This window comes from Pleurodeles waltl, chromosome 1_1 (assembly GCF_031143425.1).
Source record: "Pleurodeles waltl isolate 20211129_DDA chromosome 1_1, aPleWal1.hap1.20221129, whole genome shotgun sequence".
NCBI lineage: Eukaryota > Metazoa > Chordata > Amphibia > Caudata > Salamandridae > Pleurodeles > Pleurodeles waltl.
Window position 1 is genome coordinate 639,530,553 of NC_090436.1, and position 19,485 is coordinate 639,550,037.

Genomic DNA, 19,485 nt, shown 5'->3' on the forward strand with positions numbered 1-19,485 from the left:
ACATTTTTGTTGGCCATCACACTACATCAGGCTTCCTCCCGTTACAGCATGTGATGGCCTCTCCTCCAGTTTCGGTTTCATTCCAGCTGCGATCCTTTCTAGACATTCACGCAGGGAGCCAATTACTCATGTGTTCACGCTTATGGCGGCCGTGGCGCTTTGAACTGACTTTGCTTATGTCAACTGTTTTACTTTTCATTTTCAATTTATGCGGCAACAAAAGTCCAGTTAGGAATTTACAACATTAATAGCTCTAATGCGAGTGAACTCGAGACCCATTGCGTTGTAAATGCTTGTTGTGTTTGTTAGCAGAAATGGTGAAAAACTGGCCAGTGAAGTACTCAGTAAATTCGGGTGCGAGCAGTTATTCCCTCTTTCAAGGGAAAACTCATGTTGGCCAACTCTGTTGCAGAGATACCGTCCGGTGATTTAAAATCTGGCCCTCTGGGATCATAATAACATAGAAGTCCGGCCAACAGTAGTGTTTGAGCAAAGTAGACAGTTTTTGCTAAGGTTGAGAAAGTTTTATCAACGAGCAAAAGTTCTAGTTCTAATCTCCACAGGGATGTTTTACTCAGTAATAGCATAAGCAGGTGACAAAGCCTTTATGTGTTTTGTGTACCAAACAGAATCTCCCAATTAAACAAAAATGCAATAAAATATAGATTTATGTAATATAATTGTAGGAATAACAATGCCTATTTCTGTGTTTTTATTTTAGATTGAGCTATTTATTAACACGACACTGGATGACGAATATAAATTGTCTGCTATGGAAGTGTTGCAGTATGCAAGAAATTCAACAAGCACGCATTGGATAAACAAAGTGACCAACAACATTCATGACTGGCTACGAAAAAACACAGATGTTGCAGATTTCTGAAAATTACGCCAAAGACTAAATTCAAATGTTTACATGCATTTTGTATACTTTTGTAATATTTTCACAGAAAGATAAACAGCTATTTTGTAATAGTTTTATGTAGGATGCCTACTTTAATATTTTCTGTTAAAAAAACTTTTTCTATACAGAAGACCATAGTCAACAGCGATCTATGTTATGTTCTCGCTGTTTAATGAAGACATATTATTTTGTATTATATTATATTTAATAAATATAGACGGATGTAAAATTGGTTTCACCTATAGAGAAAGGTTTGACACCACTAACGCTTGGTTCTTCTGTCGATCATCACAAAACATGCCGCAACGCAAAGAGGACGCCCTTTTCTCTTCAGATTTACAGGACAAGCGTTTTAATATATTGCTGTGACAAAGGTATTATAGGAGTAGGGCATCCATTTTTACTCGAGTGTGCACAGTAAGAACTTGAATGCTGTATTCCCTGACATTTCCGTTCTTTGTATAAATTAAGTCATACCTGCAGAAATGTTGACTATATTGATTTTGTGGTGTGAATACTCAGGTTTGTACTGGACAAAAAAAATAAAACTCCTGGAAAGTCAAGGATCCAGTCAATGCAACAAGAACTTGTGAAGATAAACATGAGCAAATATCAACGTGACTCATGAAAACTGAGGCTCAGATTTATACTATTTTTGTGCCGCATTTGTGACATTTTCTTTTTTACGCAAATGCGGCCAAACTTAACTCCATGTTTATATTTTGACTTAAGACACGTCTAGCGTCAAAATATTGGAGTTTGCACCATTTTTTAGATGCGTGAACCTACCGTGGCCCATATTTATACTTTTTTAGCGCCACATTTGCACCGCTTTTTGATGCAAAAGCGGCACAAATATACAAAATACGATTGTATTTTGTAAGTTTGCGCCACCTTTGCATCAAATAATGATGCAAATGCAATGCTAAAAAGTATGAATATGGGCCCTTGCGTCAATGAGATGCAAGGTAGGCGTTCCCATCTAAAAAATGGTGCTATCCCCATATTTATTCCCCCAAGATGAAATGACACATGAGTGGGAGAAGGGGCCAAATAATAGTGCAAAGTTTGCTTTGCACCATTATTTAACGTGTGGGTCAGACCAGGCATTAGAAGACCTGTGGAGCCATTTCCATGGTCAGACATCATGTAATGGATTCACAGGTGCCCTCCCCAAGCCCCAGGAACACCCCCACCCAAGGGACACCGGAGGATGGGGGACCCCATCCCAGGTAAGTAGAATAAGTTGAGGTAAGTATTTTTAAACCTTTTTTGAAGTACCATTGGGGGCCCTGAAAGGCCTTGAAATGCCCCCCCACCCACATGGCTCTGGGTGATATGGCCATGCCCAGAGGACCCTTGTCCCTTGTGCTGGCCATTGGGGTGGTGGGCATGACTCCTGTCTTTTATAAGACAGGTGTTAGGTGTTATGGATGGTTTTGCGTCAGAAAATGATGCTAGGCTAAAGCCATTTTTTTGCCTCTAACCAGTCTAGCGTCATTTTTTGGTGCAAAACTCCCTCTCCCATACCGCCACCCCCACCCTGCTAACATCATTTTTTTTTTTACGCTAGCCCACCCTTTGCGCCGGCTTGCGGGTTCCATAAATTTGGCACCCAGCTGGCACTCTGGAATGACACAAGCCGGTACTATACTTTTTTAAGCAAAACTACATTTGTGCAGTTTTGCATCAAAAAGTATAAATATGGGCCTGAATCTCTTAGATGACTCCACATATCTCCACTCATTTCTTCAACCAAGCCTGCCTCCTCTACATATTTTGCATGCTTAACTGATTCTCCCATACAGGACTGAATTCCCAGGATCATGATACTCAGTGACTGGTATAGGGGAGAGCAGGATAAACAAGCATTGGCAAAGTCAATATGCCTGGTGTTGTCTGCCAGAATTTTGGCAATTCCTATTTTGTTTTGTCATGGTTTTTGTAAAACTTTATTGTTTGAAAAGATGCTGGGTGTTTATCAATCTAAAAATATTGGCGAAGAGCAAAAACGTTTTCTTGGTCTCAGTAAAGCACACCTTATCCTACTACTGCCTAGCACTGAGGGAAACTACTTTGTGTGTGGATGTGCTCATTGTGAAAGGGCAGTATACCGTAATTCACAGTGAAGTCAGCCAATGGCTGAAGTGGGCTGATGCACTAACCCTTTAAGCATGTTTGAGTGGGTTAGAGAATACTGTGAATGTCGCAACCACAGAAAAATAGATGACGTAGTGCTGAAAACCCCTATAAGTAACTATGTCACACACTTAATTTTAGAAAAATGAAACAGTCTTGACTCACACAGACCTAAAAAGAAAGCCAAGTGATATGCCATTGGCTGCCAGCCTCTTGCCTTTGAGAAAGAAAGAAACAAGAAAGAATGATGAAAAGAAAGAAAATGAAGGCAAGAAAGAAGACAAGAAAGCAAAAAAGGCAAGAAGGAAAGAAAGCAAGAATGAAATAAAGAAGGAAATCAAGAAATAAAGGATAGACAGATGGAAGGAAGGAAAAGAAAGGAAGAAAGAAATAAGGCAGGAAGTAATAAAGGAAATAAAGAATGAAAGATGGAAAGAAGGACTGGAAAGAAAAATGGAAGGAAAGATGGAAAGAAGGAAAGCAAGAAACAAAGAAGAAAATAAAGAAAGGAGGAAAGAGCAAGAAAATTGAAAGAAAGAAAAAAGAAAGAAAAAATGAAAGAAAGGATAGAAAGTGAAAAGAATGAAGTAAGGAAAGAACAAAAGGAGGAAAGAAGTAAATAAAAAATGAAGACTAGACAGGAAGAAAAAAGGAAGCAGAAGGAATGAAGAATGTAAAGAAAGAAGGCAAGATGGAAAGAAAGAAGTAAAAATGGAAATCAATAAAGAAAAACAAGGAAAGAAAACAAGAAAAAGAAGGCAAGAAAAGTGGAATGAAAGAAGAAAGGACAAAAGGAAGGAACAATGAAAGGAAAGAAAAAAGAAATGGAAGAAAGAAAGGAAGACAGAAATAGACAAAAGCAAAGAAAACATGAAAGAAAGAAGAAAGGAAAAAAGTAAAGCAGGAAAGAAAGAAAGCAAAAAAGGAAAGAAGGAAGTAAAGAAAGAAGAAAGAAAATGAAAAGAAGGAAAGAAGGCAAAAGAGAAATAATGCAAGAAAGTGAAAGAAAGAAGGATAGAAATGTAACAAGCATTTGCAATGCAACGGGTCTCGCGTTTGCTCATGTTAGAGCTGATAGCGTTGTAAACTCCTAACCCGACTTTTCACCTATCGGCAAAAGTGCATTTATGTACGTAACCCGAAAAAGTGCAATTAACTATGTAAAGCGCTCGACTTCTGCCAAGCGAAATCGCGCTAGTAAATTAGAGAAAAAGTAGTCCACGAGCCGGACATAAAACAGCGAGCCTCGCATGTTTTCTGTACTTGGTCGATGCGCTCGAGGAGGACTAGCCACTGGAAAAGGCATGACGTATGCATGCCTTCGACTAATAAAAACAAGCAGATTTTATTAGGCAAGGCTCACGAACCAATGAAAAACGCTGACGTGACGTCGACAGGGCTCCGAGCCCTTTTCTAAACACTAAAGCGTCTTGCTGCGATATACATGCGCGAGCGCATGCAACGCAGGCTCGACCCTAAAAAGTGCTAAAAGTGCTGCAAATTAAACACGATAAAGGCTGATTTTCTTTCTGAGCAAAATTGTGTTCTAAAGAATTGTCTACTTATGTATTCACATGTACAATACTGAAGCTTTCAGTTTGTGTACCACATACGTAGTAAAAAAAGAATAACCCAATATATAACAGTTTACTATTGATGCAATCTGTTATGCCATGAGAGACCAGGAGTAAGCTAAACAAAGGACACCTCAAAAGGACTTTACAACAGCTTTGGCAGGAGGCAGGAACTGGTAAACCATGGAATGTGGCCTGTGCTCGGTTACGATAGAAGGGTCCTGCTTTCCCCAGTCAGCCTCTAAACACAAAGGCAACACTAAAGCAATGAAAGTAATTATACAATGACACCAAAGGGAACTACATTGTGTGTGGATGTGCTCATTGTGGAAGAGCAAAATGCAGTCAATCAGAGTGACGTTAACCAGTGGCATTACCCCATGCTGTAAGCTGTAGTGGATGGAAACAAAATATGAATGACACAACAGACTAAGAAATGAAGAAAGGTGGATGAAAGACCCTTTAAGTAAATATATTATACATATAATTGAAGTATCATCAAAAATCTTGGCTAGCATCAAACCTAAACATAAACACAGAATGTGGTGTTCCATTCTAGAGGGTTACAGTGAGAGTGTCCAAGCATCCACCAGGTTTAACGTCTCAGAGAAGATGCCAAGTACCAGCAAAACAAGCTACATGGCCTACAGGAAGCGGGCAATGCAGTGGGAGTAGGCATCTTTTCAGGAGTCGCTGCATGCCACAGAGAAGGAAATCAGGGACCCTCACAAAGCACAAGGATGACGGATACAGTCTTTGGACTGCAAATGAACTGTCTCGTGCTGTTGGAAAAACCCTCAATACTAATCAACACCTGAATGTTATCAGGTCACATGGGGAAGCAGTAATTAGTGGCAGCCTTTCAACATTGGCAGACGTTCCCCTTATATTGAACATGAGAGCATGTGTGGTGATAGCACCACGCCGGAGACAGTATTCTTTTTTATTCAATGTCTGTACTGGTGAACGTATCTACAGTGCCCCATTATTTCTGTTTCAGGAATGCTAAAGCTGCATCAGCCCTTTCAGCTCAGATTGTTTCAACAGCTGTGAGCACCACCACTTTCAACCAACCATCCACCATGGTATGTTTACCCATTGTTGAGAGCAGCATGTTGGCCAATGAATCTGCTTTTGTCACCTTCCTACTCCTCTGCAGGTTGTGGTCAATAGGTCAAAGTGGATCACAAGGGTGCCCAGTGTCTACGAAAACTGTGGGACTGCCCCTCACAAGTATTGTCAAATACAGTGTGGTGTTTCCTGGCAGCATCAGTGCCTACAGATATATCTCCTAGTCTTGCTGGCACTGACCTCTCAGCAGGGGCATTTGAGCCAAAAGGCCTTATCGTCTCAAAGAAGAGCATACATTGAAGTTCGCTTCCTTTGGAAAACTCTGGGCTGGGGAGAACATTTATTACAATCACTTCAAGAGGTTCCTGGCCTCGCTCAAGTGGTTTTAAATATAAGTCTAGGGAAGCATTCTAGAAATCATTTTGTTACATTTACACAAAAAACAGTGTATTCGTTTTTCACTGATTAGTAAAATGATACTAGAACGAAATCTCTATAGAATTCCTAGCCAAAGATATACAAATATACTTTTTAAATATACCCACCTTTGATGTCTCTCTTACTGCAGAAACCTGTAAATTGTACAATTCCAATAATTCATTTCTGATCATTAGGCAAATAAGCCTTGTGAGCTACAAAGCACACTGTGCACATGATGTATTTAGTGTCTGACTTAAGCTTCACCATATCAAAATGATTTAGTCTGACGTGATAACACAGAAGCCGTGTATAATGTGTCAGTCTTTTTACTCTCTTTTTTCCCACATGTGGGGGTCATAAGGCAAGCTTAGGTCCCATATTGTTTATTTGACTTTCATATCAGTTGCATTGTTTTGGCGCAGTTTGACTGAGGACTTACCTGGAAGTCAAATAGGCTGATTGGTGTTTGCCAAACAGTCACAATTTGTTTTGGAGTAAATCAGATTCAGTGAGTGGTCTTCAGCATACCTTCACTTCCAAAAGTGCGTGCCAGCCATTAGCAAAACAAACAAAATGGTCGAAGCCACACAAAAAGAAAAGAAAGATTTCTGCCTGCTCTTTTGGGGTGTTTGCAGGTGTATGATGTTAGGTGCCACCATTTAGTGCAATTATATTGATGACACATATGTCCTTTTCTTTTGCGTTCCACTCAATTCAGTGTTTATGTTTATTATGGTGGTTTTCTGTGTATTCTTTGCTCTGAAAATATATATGTTGATCCAAGCATATGTGTATTTTGTTAATTCAATATTATGATTCATATTCTGGGTGCTTTTATGTTGGTGGGTGGCTGTGCTAAATATGCATTTACTGTGATTTATATTTTCTAGTAGCAGCGTGTTGTATGAGGCATTTACTAGTACTTTTAGAGCCACATTGGCTTGGCTCAGTTGATGTGATCACTTCTTAGGTGACTATAGTCATGCAAAGGTGTTGCAAACATGGGACCTGGTCTCTTGTTACAGCTGGACAGGATGGTATAATCCCCATTGTATAGCCTATTCTCTGAATGTATAGATTGCTTGCCATGTCTATGTGTGACGTGGTAACTCCATCCTTCTTATTCTTGATGTGCCTAATTAAACTGCTAATGTTTCTTTACAGTTATATTTTTAACTATCGCGCATCAGCCATTCACAAGGTTTTGAGGTACGATGGAAGGACATGCAGTGGACCCACGTACTGAGGCAGCTCTGGCTTCCCAGCTAACAGATGGGGTGGACACTAAGTAGACGTCCTTGATGATGTGCCTTCCCTGGAGAAAGGACACGTGCTTTGCTGATGCATCTTGGACACTCATTCTGGAGCTTTATTTACAATGTAAGGGCTGGGGTGAGTCTCTGTAACATTTCCAGGTCACGTTAGAGGACTTCTGGAGCATGGGCATCAGAGAAGTATTTAAAGCCGTAAGCATACATTTATGGTCATTCCTGAACTCCCCTCCTTATTTTTCTTTCAACTCTGGAAAGGGTTGTATTTGTACTCCAGCACAGGGCTGGCTTAAACATCCTTGCATGTTAGGAAGGGGAATGGTGCCCCTAGACTTGCTAGGGATGTAAGGGAAGGGGTGTCCAAAGGGAGAACGAGTGTTGCTGCAAAAAAGTGCATTTGCCCAGGGAATCTTATTCTCCTGCACAGACTTCAGTGTGGAGAACTCTGTCCAGGTAGAATAGGATCCCGCCGAATGATCACAAGACATTCCCAGTAACACACTTGGAAATCAGTACTGTGCGCAGCTTTCCAAGCACAATCCTACCAATATTTATGAAGTCCAAAAAGTAGGAAATTACATTGATGTGGAGGCTTAGATTTCTGGTCATACTATTTCTTCTTTTTGTGAATCTAGACTATAATTTTAGGGACTCTTTTTGCTCAGTTACAACTGTAAATTGTGACTTTAATCCAATCGGTGCACAATAAAAACAAGTACCTTAAGATTTGTATTATTTGATGTATGATGAACATTGGACATAATTTATGTTCTGCAGTGTCCTTGTATTGCCACTAAACCATATGGCATACTTGAATATTGATTAGATCAGTAGTTATTTTTTTGGATTTGTCCAGCCATTTATTTATAATGTTTTGGGCTGACACCAGGGCGGCCTTTAAAATTTGTCTACAAACTTCAGCTCATTTGATTTACTTAAACCGTCACCAGGACATGGCGTATATTTGTACAATATATTTGTCCATTCAATGTAAATAAAGTACTTAGTGCCAGATATATGAAATTATTTAGCAATTGCAAACGCTTCAATTCATTAAACCACAGGGCTTTCAGCAGCTTTTCGGAATGTACTAAACTAATTTTGCGATTCATTAACATGTTAATGAACCACAAAATTGTTTTAGCAGGACATAAGGAATCACTCTTTGTAAGGGGCATAGCAATTCCTTATGTTAGCTATCAATGTTTTGCGACCAAAATCCAATCTCAAAACATTGAAATTTTACCAACTCCTACCATGGGGTGGTAAGCCACTTTCAAAAGAGAGGGGTCTCCTTGGGACCCCTTTCCCCGCGTGAATGTAAACAAGTATGTATTAAAGCGTAGGCAGTGCTCTGTGGGAACACTGTCTAATTTCAAACAAAATTTTAACATTTTTTTTTTTTTTTTTTTAAAGGCAACCTTGTTTCCTCAATGGAAAACGGCCCCTTTTACAAAAAATATATTATTTAAAAAGCCATCATAGACTTTGTGGCCCCCAGCAGCCCACCACCCCTGTGATGTTCTTCAACCATATTGAGTCCCAATTTGTGATCTACCTCATGAATACTAATGAGGCAGGTCGCACTGTGACCCACAATGGTTCAGAATTTCTTGAACTGACCTATTACTACGAAGCTCGGTTCACTAAATTCACACTGGTTGCAATCTATGACCAGTAGTTTATGACCAGGGTTTTGTACATCTTGCCTTTAATACTTTACTAACTCCCTTGTATTTGAAAATAATATTTAATGGTCAGAAAACTGAGCTCTTCTGAGCTCCTTTAGAAATGTTTGTTGGTGCTCTGACTGCCTGTCAGAGATTTGGGATAGAAAACAAACCAGAAGTAGCCAGATGCAGTTGGGATATTTGTAGTGAATCTGCCCTTAAAAGATTGAAAGGGAGGGATGGAGAAAGAGAGTCTTTCTTCGTGCATAAGAATTTGTTTTCCTGCTTCTTTCCCAAGTAGCTTGTCAACCTAAAAATGGAGCTTTGCAAAATGTAAGAATAGCGTTTCTCATGCCCAGAGCTACAGCTTCTCCCAAAAAAAAGTCCCATCAGCCAAGTATACCTAATTTTTGCTATTTTTTTTCTGATGGTTACTCTGTATTCCAGCACCATAAGCAGCTAAATGTATTCTCCAGGTGCCAGATTAGGGCCAGAAGCATTTTCGATTTACCTTGCGCACGAGAGCTGCTTTATAGGTTAAGCCACAGGTGTCACCACCACAAGTGACTGTGACATGTTACTTCCACATAATACCCTGCCACTGCCACTGATGTCAACCTCGCCTAATTTCCCAGCTCCGAAGATACCAGGAAAATAACCATTGCCAAAGCCAATAGGTATGGCTCTTTTATAGAACGTGCAGGCAGAGGTACACAAAATATGGGTATGAAAGCACGTCAGCTCTATTACAGATTCACCAAAAGCCAAGGGATATACAGGCGCCCAAGCACAAACACCAACATACAGGGATCAACGCGCATGGCTCAACAGCACGAAGAAAGCTATGTGAGTAAAATACAGGTTGTACTTTAAGGAGTAGCAGGATGCAAAACAAATAACTCTCAGGCCTGCAGGTAAGTATGTGTCACTTGTAGCTCGATGGGGAAACGAAGATCTCTGACGTGACTGCTGTGAGTAGTAGTGGAAGATGCTTAAATGGAAAAACTGTTCTTAGCTTAGGGGCCCACGGGGTCTGCACATTTGAGGGAGCTGATCTGGATTTAATTAGCGAGATTAAGCTGGAAATATTTAGGCTGAATATAATATGGGACATATCTGGCAGTGGGAAAATGCTTTCTTGTATAGTCTTGGAGTCTGACATATAATGTTATGCCCGGCTAATCTCAAAAGATGCTGTACAACTATGTATGCCATTGTCACACAGGTGTAATGCTCGTTATTTTCCCCTAGGCATTATATTTCAGCCCCTTTATTTGGTATAGCTCAAGTCAACAAATGACCTTGGAAGTGGAACCCTTACTAGAATGATTTTTTAACCTGACACATTTGTCACTTCAGACCCAGAACATCCCTGATCCAGACGCGGTCGGGAGCAGAGTGCTTCATGTCCACTCCCTGCTTACCAAGGCCGAGGGGGTGCAACAACCACCGCTACATCTATGTCTGCAGTAAGGACCTCTTTTTTGCCAACTACATGTCAAACCCCACCAACTGCTACTGGTATCACTTCAAAGCGTTGACCCTCAAAAGGAATTTGCAGCGCCCTTGGCCCCAGAGGGTAACAAAAGTTGCAGCCTCTTGGCTGCTTTTGGTAATCTCTGATGAAGCTTTTAGCTCTGCGCAGTGGCATCATCTTCTATGTCAGCGCCTGCTGGAGGCACAAGCAAATAACAACAACTACAGTGCATGCCAATGCATGATACAAATGGCACTCCAAATAATTCTTGAGATAAACAAATGTGATGAGTGTGATACTTGAATTAATCTCACTCACTGGTAATTTGTCCTGACCACATTCCAGTCCATTGTTGTTTTCCCCTCTTTGTCACTCTATGCAGAGACTAGCCATATTCAAATCACCAATGCACATGTTCCAATAGGAACAGTCCAGGCTGAAATACCACTCCAGGTCCCCTACAGATGGGAACTCAAGCAAATCCAAACCTCATCGGTGAGCTGGGCACAGCGAGCAAAAGACTCATGCCTGGGAATCCCTTTGAACACAGGTCATCGCACTAAGGAAATAAAAGGTGATGTGTGGAATTCCTGCATTAGTCTTGGCCACTGGTAATTACTTGGGCTGCATTCCACCAGTGCATGCACTTTGCATAGTTAGTGTTGATAGCACTCAACATGTGTCCATCTATAACAAAACCCAGAGTTACAGTAGTACCATTAATTGCAAAAGGTTCAACATGCTCTTTGCTGCATTTCTTTAAGTGTGACATTACGTCTTTGTTTTTACATGCCAATAAAAACCCTGGGTTAACGTGTTAAGTATCAACGGTGTATTATACACATTTCAATGTGATGATGCGTAGTCACATTTTGGTGAGGTTCGGCTAGCTTCTCTATCAATGGGCCAGTGGAACTGAAAAGATTTTAGGGAACAAGGATGCCTTTCACACATATTACAATCTAGATCTTGTCAATATTTACATCTGCTGTGGCATCTTCGGAATGTGGTGAAGGCCAACTGATATTGTTTGACAGTACATGCCCTCAAAATCAGTCTATTGTAGGGTACTTTGCTGTGCCTACATGCAGTAGGCTGGGCCTAAATCAGTAGTGTATTGTGAGATTGTTATGATTATGCCTGTCAGAATTCCTGCAATGTTGTCTCCTGGCGACCACCATGGCATACTGACATCAACACAACCATTAATGATATATGTATACGTTAATGATGCTAGCACGTTTTCCCTCACCCTTCACAGGGTTTGAAAAATGCTTCCTTTCCCTCAGGTTGATGGATCTTTTCTTTCAGTAAAGAGTGTGGTAATTCTTTAGAATTAACTTACCCATACAGCAAATTAAACACCATGACCCATGTGGCCACAAAAGAAAACTCCCATCCAAGAAAAGTTTCAAAGCTTTATTTTAGAACCACAAAGCCAAAATCTCATAAATTGTGCGCATAATCAAATTGTAAAGATAAATGAGCACCATAGGCTGGCCAAATCTATGAAGCAACTTTAATCTACTCAACATCAACACCATTAAACACTCAATAAGAATAATGCATATTAATAAAGCAATCACTTGTGAAACAGAAACATGTTTCAATTCAGTATTTAAATACATTAGTCAACCTAAAGACACAAATTCAGAATTCAGGGATTGGGACATAGGTTCTCCCAAGTACTAACCAAATCAGGACAAGCATGTGTGGGAGTGGGTTACACATGCAAGCAGAAGTCAAAAAGGAAAGACAAAAATAATTTGAAAAATAATCTATCTCGGGCTAAGTTAGACTAACTAAGAAAAATAAAATAGGCAGGTGTCAGCATGCTAACTTCTACTCAAGAAAGCAGATCAAGAGAAAATAACATTTGCATTAGATTACACCTCTCCCAGGATCAGCATTCAATTCAGGTTTGTGAGCAAAGTATGTAGATCATCAGCAAAGTCTGTTAGAAGCACCATCAGGGGGCAAGTGCAGAACACGAGAAGCACATGGTGATCAGGAAATGCCCAAGGGGACAAGTTAACAGAACAAGATTCAAGAGGGGACTCCCACTGAAACGTACAAGTCCTTCCCTAATCCGAAATACTCAAGTTAGTTTAAATGGTCCGTTTGATGAGTCCACATTATGCAAAAAGGGCAATATCCAACCAGTCCCTTTGCAAAGATCAAGTTTGCAGCATCACAGCAGTTTCACACATTTGGTCTGGTGTCATCTCCCACTTCCGTGTTACTCCAGTAAATTTAACAATTTGTACATCACTTGTTGCAATCCACTTTCCTTTTCATGGCACAAGATGATTTTCTCCTTTCTCGTGGGAACTGGCAATCAAACAATGGTACTGCTTTACTTTTTAATCCTCAGGTTCTAATGTAACAATATCAGGGACACTGTGAAATTAAACTTACACATAATACAATATGACTCTTTACTAATCGTGTGAAACAACCTAATTTAAAAAATGCATGTTAGAGATAAAAGAAATCACTTAACATTTCACTGCTGCTTCAATTTTGAAAACTTCAGGCCTAGTTATGCTAACACAAGAAATACAATGCATTAATATCATCATTAATAAAGCACATGTAATATGCAAACTTATGAAGTTTTCTGCACACTTATAACTTTGAACTAATAAATCATAAATCATTATAACTCATTAATTTCTACTAATAATAATTCATTATAATGATTAAAATATTTCAACATTACTTCAATTTATGTTAGCACATTGTCAGTTCTGGTAAGCACAAGGTCTGTCAAGGTAGGCATAAGGTCCACCAAAAAATATATACATGTACACATTTAAAAGACTTGTCCATGCAGCTTAGCTCTGTTAGGCCTTTTAAACATGAATATAAATGATAACAAATGCTGACTTCTGGTGCACAAAAAGCATTACTAAAATTGATTGTCCAACAATGACTGTAAAAAGCAGAGTAGAGCATTTGTAGTCAATGTGATACTCCATTTTAAAAATACATAAATCCTTCAGCACACTCCTAAGTATTTCCAGGATATCGCACTTAGATATTATAACAAAATCATTATATGTTACAAAATTGTCCACAGTTATTTGAGAGTTACGTTTTCTGGTTCAAATAATATTTTCTCTACTTTTTCATTTTAATGCATTCTCAAACTGTCGAAGGTTCATTTAAATTAAAATCTTCCTGTCAATACATGTTTCGTTAGAGACTATATAATACCACAAAAGTTCCTAAGGGCTAATTACGGTCTACCTAGAAAATTATTCTGGTTGTATATTAAAGGATTCATCAAAAGAACAAGGAATAGTATGCAGGTTAGAGCACAATGTTTTGCCACTTTCGTCAGCTGTTCTGTACAGTTTTTATTTGAATATGCAGCTATATCTACTTTGTACCTAATCTATCTACATTGCATGTGCTCTGCTGTTGATATTTTAGGTAGAACAGAGCTTCAGCACACAAATGGTGTACCACCAGTAGCTAAGGCACTGTAGTTGCTGCACAGATGATATTTCTACTTCAACATGGATTTTGTTCAACGTGGGGCATCCCAATTCTTAATCATGGTGATTGCTTTCTATTCTAGAAGTTTCATTTTGGTGCTCATCTAAGGAGTAATAAAGTGGCAAACTTATTTTGCAGACGGGTCCTGATAAGATGTTGAAATATATTGCTGGTATAGGTGCCCTTACTCATATATTCAGCAAAGGTTGGGGTTGCTGAAGCAGGGGAAGAGCTGTTGCTAAACCACATAACACTCTAGTGTCCTCATGGGAGTGGCAGCCAATGCCATCCCAAAAACTGTGGCAGACTGTAATAAAGATGAGAAGGTGGCTCATTCTGAAAGCACCACACCAGGTGCTGCCTCCCCATCACCAAGGTTTGTATTTATCAGAAGAAATGAAAGCAAAAGTCAGGAAGAGGACTTCTGTATATTTGTTTAAACTTACTGTTGTAAAGCCACAGCCTGCGGAGCAAAAGGGTACTAAAGAATGTGTACACAAAGAGAAGTCTAAAGTGGAGGACACACTTGTCAATTGGAACAAGGGTTTTGCTATTTATTGGTCCATATGTCTGTAAAAGTCACTTGAGCTGGGTTCACAAATGGCCTTTTACTTGAACAAAACTGTGAAGGCTTATGAAGAGTTTGGGGATAGATTTTGAAAGGGCTATGATAAAGCCTTCCGGTTACAAAAGCTACTAATCCTGACATATGTTGGGACCAGATGGATGTTAACTCTTGGTTATGTTATATGATGCTCACGAAAAGTGATGGAATGGCCAGACTCCCTTTCGGGAATTGAAGACTGGAAAGGGGCTTGCTGGGCATTCAACAAGACAGCATGTACCAGTTCTCTGGGGTCCTGTAAGTTCAAGCATTGTTGCTCCTTCTGTGGGACAGCAGGCCATCCTGAATTTAAATGCTTTAGGAAGTCTAAAGAAAAAGGAAGACAAAAGTGAGGCCTGACCCCACCATGTGCTGGACTTCTGTCCTCCTTTTCCTTATTGGCTTTGAACCTATGGATAAATGTTTACCCAAGACTTGACATAACTCAGCAGCTTTATATTGGTTCCTGCTACGGCTTCAGAATTCCCATCCAAGAGGTACAGGGTCCCAGTTTCTCAAAGAATCATCAGTCAATAAGTCTGAGCTGGGATGTTGTGCAGAAAAAAGATTGAGAAAGGAGTGGCCTTCGGAAGGGTAGTGTGCTCATTTCAGGATCCTCCCTTTCAGTAAGATATACTGAGAGAGTATATTGAGAGAGTTGGGCCAGAGTCCCCGTATGAGAAAAGCAGATATTAAATCAGGCTTCCGACTACTGCTGGTTCATCCACCTGACTTCCACTGCTTGGTCTTCAAATTGAGTGTTGGTATTACTATGACAAGTGCATATCCAGGTGATGTTCAGTCTCCTGTGCCTACTTAGAGTGCTTCAGCACCTTTTTGGAGTGGGTGTTCACACAGGTCTCCAGTTTAGATGGGTCATTCATTATTTGGATGATTTCTTATTTCTTGAACCCATGGTTTCTGAGAAGTGTGCCAACTTTTGTCTTCCTTCATGAGGCTGATGGATGACTTTGGGGTGCTGTTAGCCCATCATGAAACTGCTGGCCCAACTTCAACTTGTATTCCTTCGTATCAACATTCAGGAGAAATGCAGGTTGACACCTGATTAAGTTCACATGTTTAGGTACTTTCTAGAGTCTTGCCTAAAGGTGCAGAAAGTAGCTCTACAGCAGTTACAGGGATTGGTAGACCAGCTCAATTTCACATTACGCATCATTCCCATGCACTGTTCTTTCTCCCACTCCATTGCACAGGCCATGTCTACATTATGGGGCAAACACCACAGACCCCACCTTTCTGCAGCCCTGAAGCAGGACATGAGAATTTGGTTAATATTCCTTGAAAATTTAAATGGATCTATGGTATAGATGGCATACTTTCCAACTAGGATTTTGGGGGTTGTACTGATGCTGCGTGGGTTTTGGTTAGGCCTGGGTGGAGATCACAGAGGTCCACTCTGCGGAATTCCACGAAGTTGATTACAAACTCTGTGGAATTCCGTGGAGGCAGAGTTCTGTGAGCTGCAGAGACCTGAATGCGCCTGATCTCGGAAGACCTAAGCAATGTTGGGCTTGGTTAGCCAGGTCTGACCCTGCTTAGCGCTTCTGAGATCAGGCGCATTCAGGAGAGGGCTGTAGGCAGTGAAAGCTGCCGTTTCAGGCCTCTTGTGTACCGGCCTCTCCCATATGCACCTCACACGGGGCAGGCCGGTGCAAAAGAGGCCTGAAACGGCCCGACCTCAATTTAGGCCAGGGCCATAGGCAGCGAAAGCTGCAGTTTCATGCCTCTTGTACACCAGTGTGCACAGTGAGAAAAAAACAAGGACTTACCTGGGTTCTCTTCTCTAACAGGGGGTCCTCGTTGCCAGGCAGTGGCCTGGATCTCTGCCTCCGCCGACGTCTGCGCACTGCAGCACAGTTTTGGGCCGCACAGCCCAAGCACAGGCTGTTCGCACTTGCACTGTGTGGCCCATAACTGGGCTGCAGTGCGAACTCTGTGAGCTCCCCTCCACGGGCGGGGCTAGCTGAGTTTTGGGTGAACTCTGCGTTCCAAGCAGAGCGCAGAGTGCCCAAAACTCCGTTAGCTCTACTAGGGGAGCGGAGCTCACAGCCCACCCCTAGTTTTGGTGCCATATTGGGCTCTAAATAGTGTGCCCAGAGATGGCCTCAGCATTAGTTTGATTCTTGTTTGGTAAAAAATGTTATCTTTATGGAGCTGTTTGCTATAGTGGTGGCCTTGCATATCTGGATGGATCAGCCCCGTCACCAACCAGTAACATTTTGGTTTAATGGATGTCTCTTAACTTCCAGCATGCAAAATGTAAGAACATCTTGGGTTTATTCAAATAGTTGGTAGTTGTTTGTTTAAAGAATTATATTTTGTTCAGAGCTAAGCATGTTCCTGGCATCTTGAATAATGCAGCCAATGCCTTGCCTCATCTCAAGTTGCATGACTTTACGCACTTCCATCCAGAGGCAGAACCCACTCCTTTTCCAGCATCTCCATAGACTCTTGGTGCCAAGGCCGTCCTTGGGTACCTGAGACCACTGTGTCCACCTTTTTATGCATTCAGCCCTCCGCAACTTCCATCTCATTGTTAGTGCCTGACTCACATATACCGCTCACAAAATACCAGTTGAACTATGTGATGCAGGCAGCGTTGCACGGAGCTGGCTTAGATACCACCAACTACAGCTCACATTAATTTAGGATAGGGATGGCAATGTCAGCAGTGGGGGCGAGACAGTCAAGATAATTGGGAGGTGGCAGTCTAATTGCTACAAATGCTACGTGCTCCTGGATATGGTATAAGGAAAGCCCCGTCTACTCGAGGTGATGGATTAATAGTTTCATCTTTCCTTCTCACTGTGCAAGCGTGCCTGGTTGTTAGTAAGTGAACTTACAAGGGGACTCGTATAGGTTGATGAACCTTTAGGATCGCATGGAGTATCCTAGCTATGTAGTAATCGATGAGTATCAATTATCAATGTCATCAATCAACAACCACTAAGAGAATCATTAAGTATGAGACAATAAATCAACATTTTATGAATAACCACAACTCAATTATACATTTTATGAATTTTTGTTTCTCTATTAGTTACAATACTAAGTAATCAAATTAGTTCAAACTTTATTCAATCAACTCAGAATTAGTCTATTAATGACCACCAATTACATAATCTAATCAGAACTTGAGGAAAACATATGCTTGAATGCTTCAGCATAAACCAACAAAGATTAATTTAATGGCGTTAAATGCAGAGTTCAGCAATCAGTCCGTCAATCATTTGTCACTGTCAATGTCACCCAAAGGTCCCTTACCTAACCTAGATTAGCATTTAGCATGTGGGTCTTCATGCAAAAACAATTTAGAAAAACGTGAATTTGGAAAACATCTAGCTAAGAGGAAAACTATAAAACAGCGCAGTTGGTACCTAGAAAGAAAGGTGCAAAAGTTATTCACTCAGATTGTCATAGCTACCTATCCATTAAATGGATCAGCAACAAAGTCAGTCTTCGTCCTGAGGTCATCAATCGATCAGCAACGCATCAGGCTCTCAAGAGCATGAGCCCAATGACAGAATCTCGAACCACGTCTCTTGTCATCATCAATTCTTCCCCTCGTACCTGAAGTTTTAGCCCCTCGTCATGACTTTTTATTCGAGTTTTTCAGTCCATTCCCCTAATTCCTAATTGGTCAATCAGTTCTCCATAGGTGACCTTACCCAATACATTTTATTATACATATCTATGAGTTATAGTATTTCGTCTTTCTCAGTCCATGGATTGGTCCACTGTATGATGTCCTCATCATCCGACTCTCAGGTATTGAAGATGTTGCATGTTCGTCTTCAGTCAGTGCCTCTATTGTTCAAGTCCTGGGAAAGTACATTCAGCCTACTCCACACAAAATTGTATCAAATTGACGTCATCATCTACTGTCCGTCAGTACATTGCAGAAAATTCTAGCGAAACACACAGTTCATGGTCGGTTCATAGGCACTAGCAACTTCTACAACGTGCGTTTTTTAAATATAATTCTGCATGAGGCCTGGCAAGTAGGCCACGACTTCGGCTAAGATTGCTTCCATGATATAATGCAAAACATAGGTTATACATCTCATTATGGCATATTACTACATTATTATTACACATTCTCATTATTTCATGCATTTTTAGTTCTTTTAGTACAGGTTCATATAAGTGGCTGACATACCCCGTGGGCACATTTTCAAACATGCACATTAAGGCCCTGATTTATACTTTTTTTGCACCACATTAGCGTCAAGTTCTGACGCAAAAGCGGCACAAACTTAAGAAATACAATTGTATTTTCTATGTTTGTGCCGCTTTTGCCTAAAAAAATTATGCTAATGCGGCGCAAAAAAAGTATAAATCAGGACCTCATTTTCTCTATGATTACTTTATCTATGAACTTTTACAAATCATAACATATACGCATTTATCAATAATTTCTCATTAGCATATCTGCGTCAACAGTCCCTCCTCTGATGACTAAATATGTAATCACATCTTTCTTTCCCCATCATTTCACAGTTCCGTTTTAGCTGTATTTTGTCTCCTTCTCAAATCTTCCCTATAAATTATTTCCCGGTTTCCTTCTTCCTTCATCTGATTATCTTTAGATCTTTTCAATTTTATCCTTTGATATAATTTACATGCACCCCATAATCCTAATATGCAAGCAATCACAATTAATGTCCCTTGTATGATTTTTAATCATACCCCATTCCAAATTTGACAAAGCCAATATCCCAATGAACCAAATCCTTTTCCAACCTTTTCCCAAACACCTGGTTCTTTCAATTATTTTAAATCCTTACTTGAGTTAGTCAGATTAGTGAGTAAGTCTCTTCTCTCCCTATC

At 40.4% G+C, this 19,485-nt stretch overlaps 1 protein-coding gene across 1 annotated transcript in view; it reads left to right on the forward strand.

Annotated features, from left to right (window-relative positions):
* Positions 1–6,891, forward strand: part of LVRN (laeverin) — a 470,465-nt gene extending 463,574 nt beyond the window's left edge. Inside the window, exon 20 of the mRNA XM_069226651.1 lies at positions 722–6,891. Coding sequence (XP_069082752.1) covers positions 722–883 — 162 coding nt within the window. The 3' untranslated portion in view covers positions 884–6,891. The remainder of the gene's footprint in view (positions 1–721) is intronic.
* Positions 6,892–19,485: the final 12,594 nt, after the last annotated feature.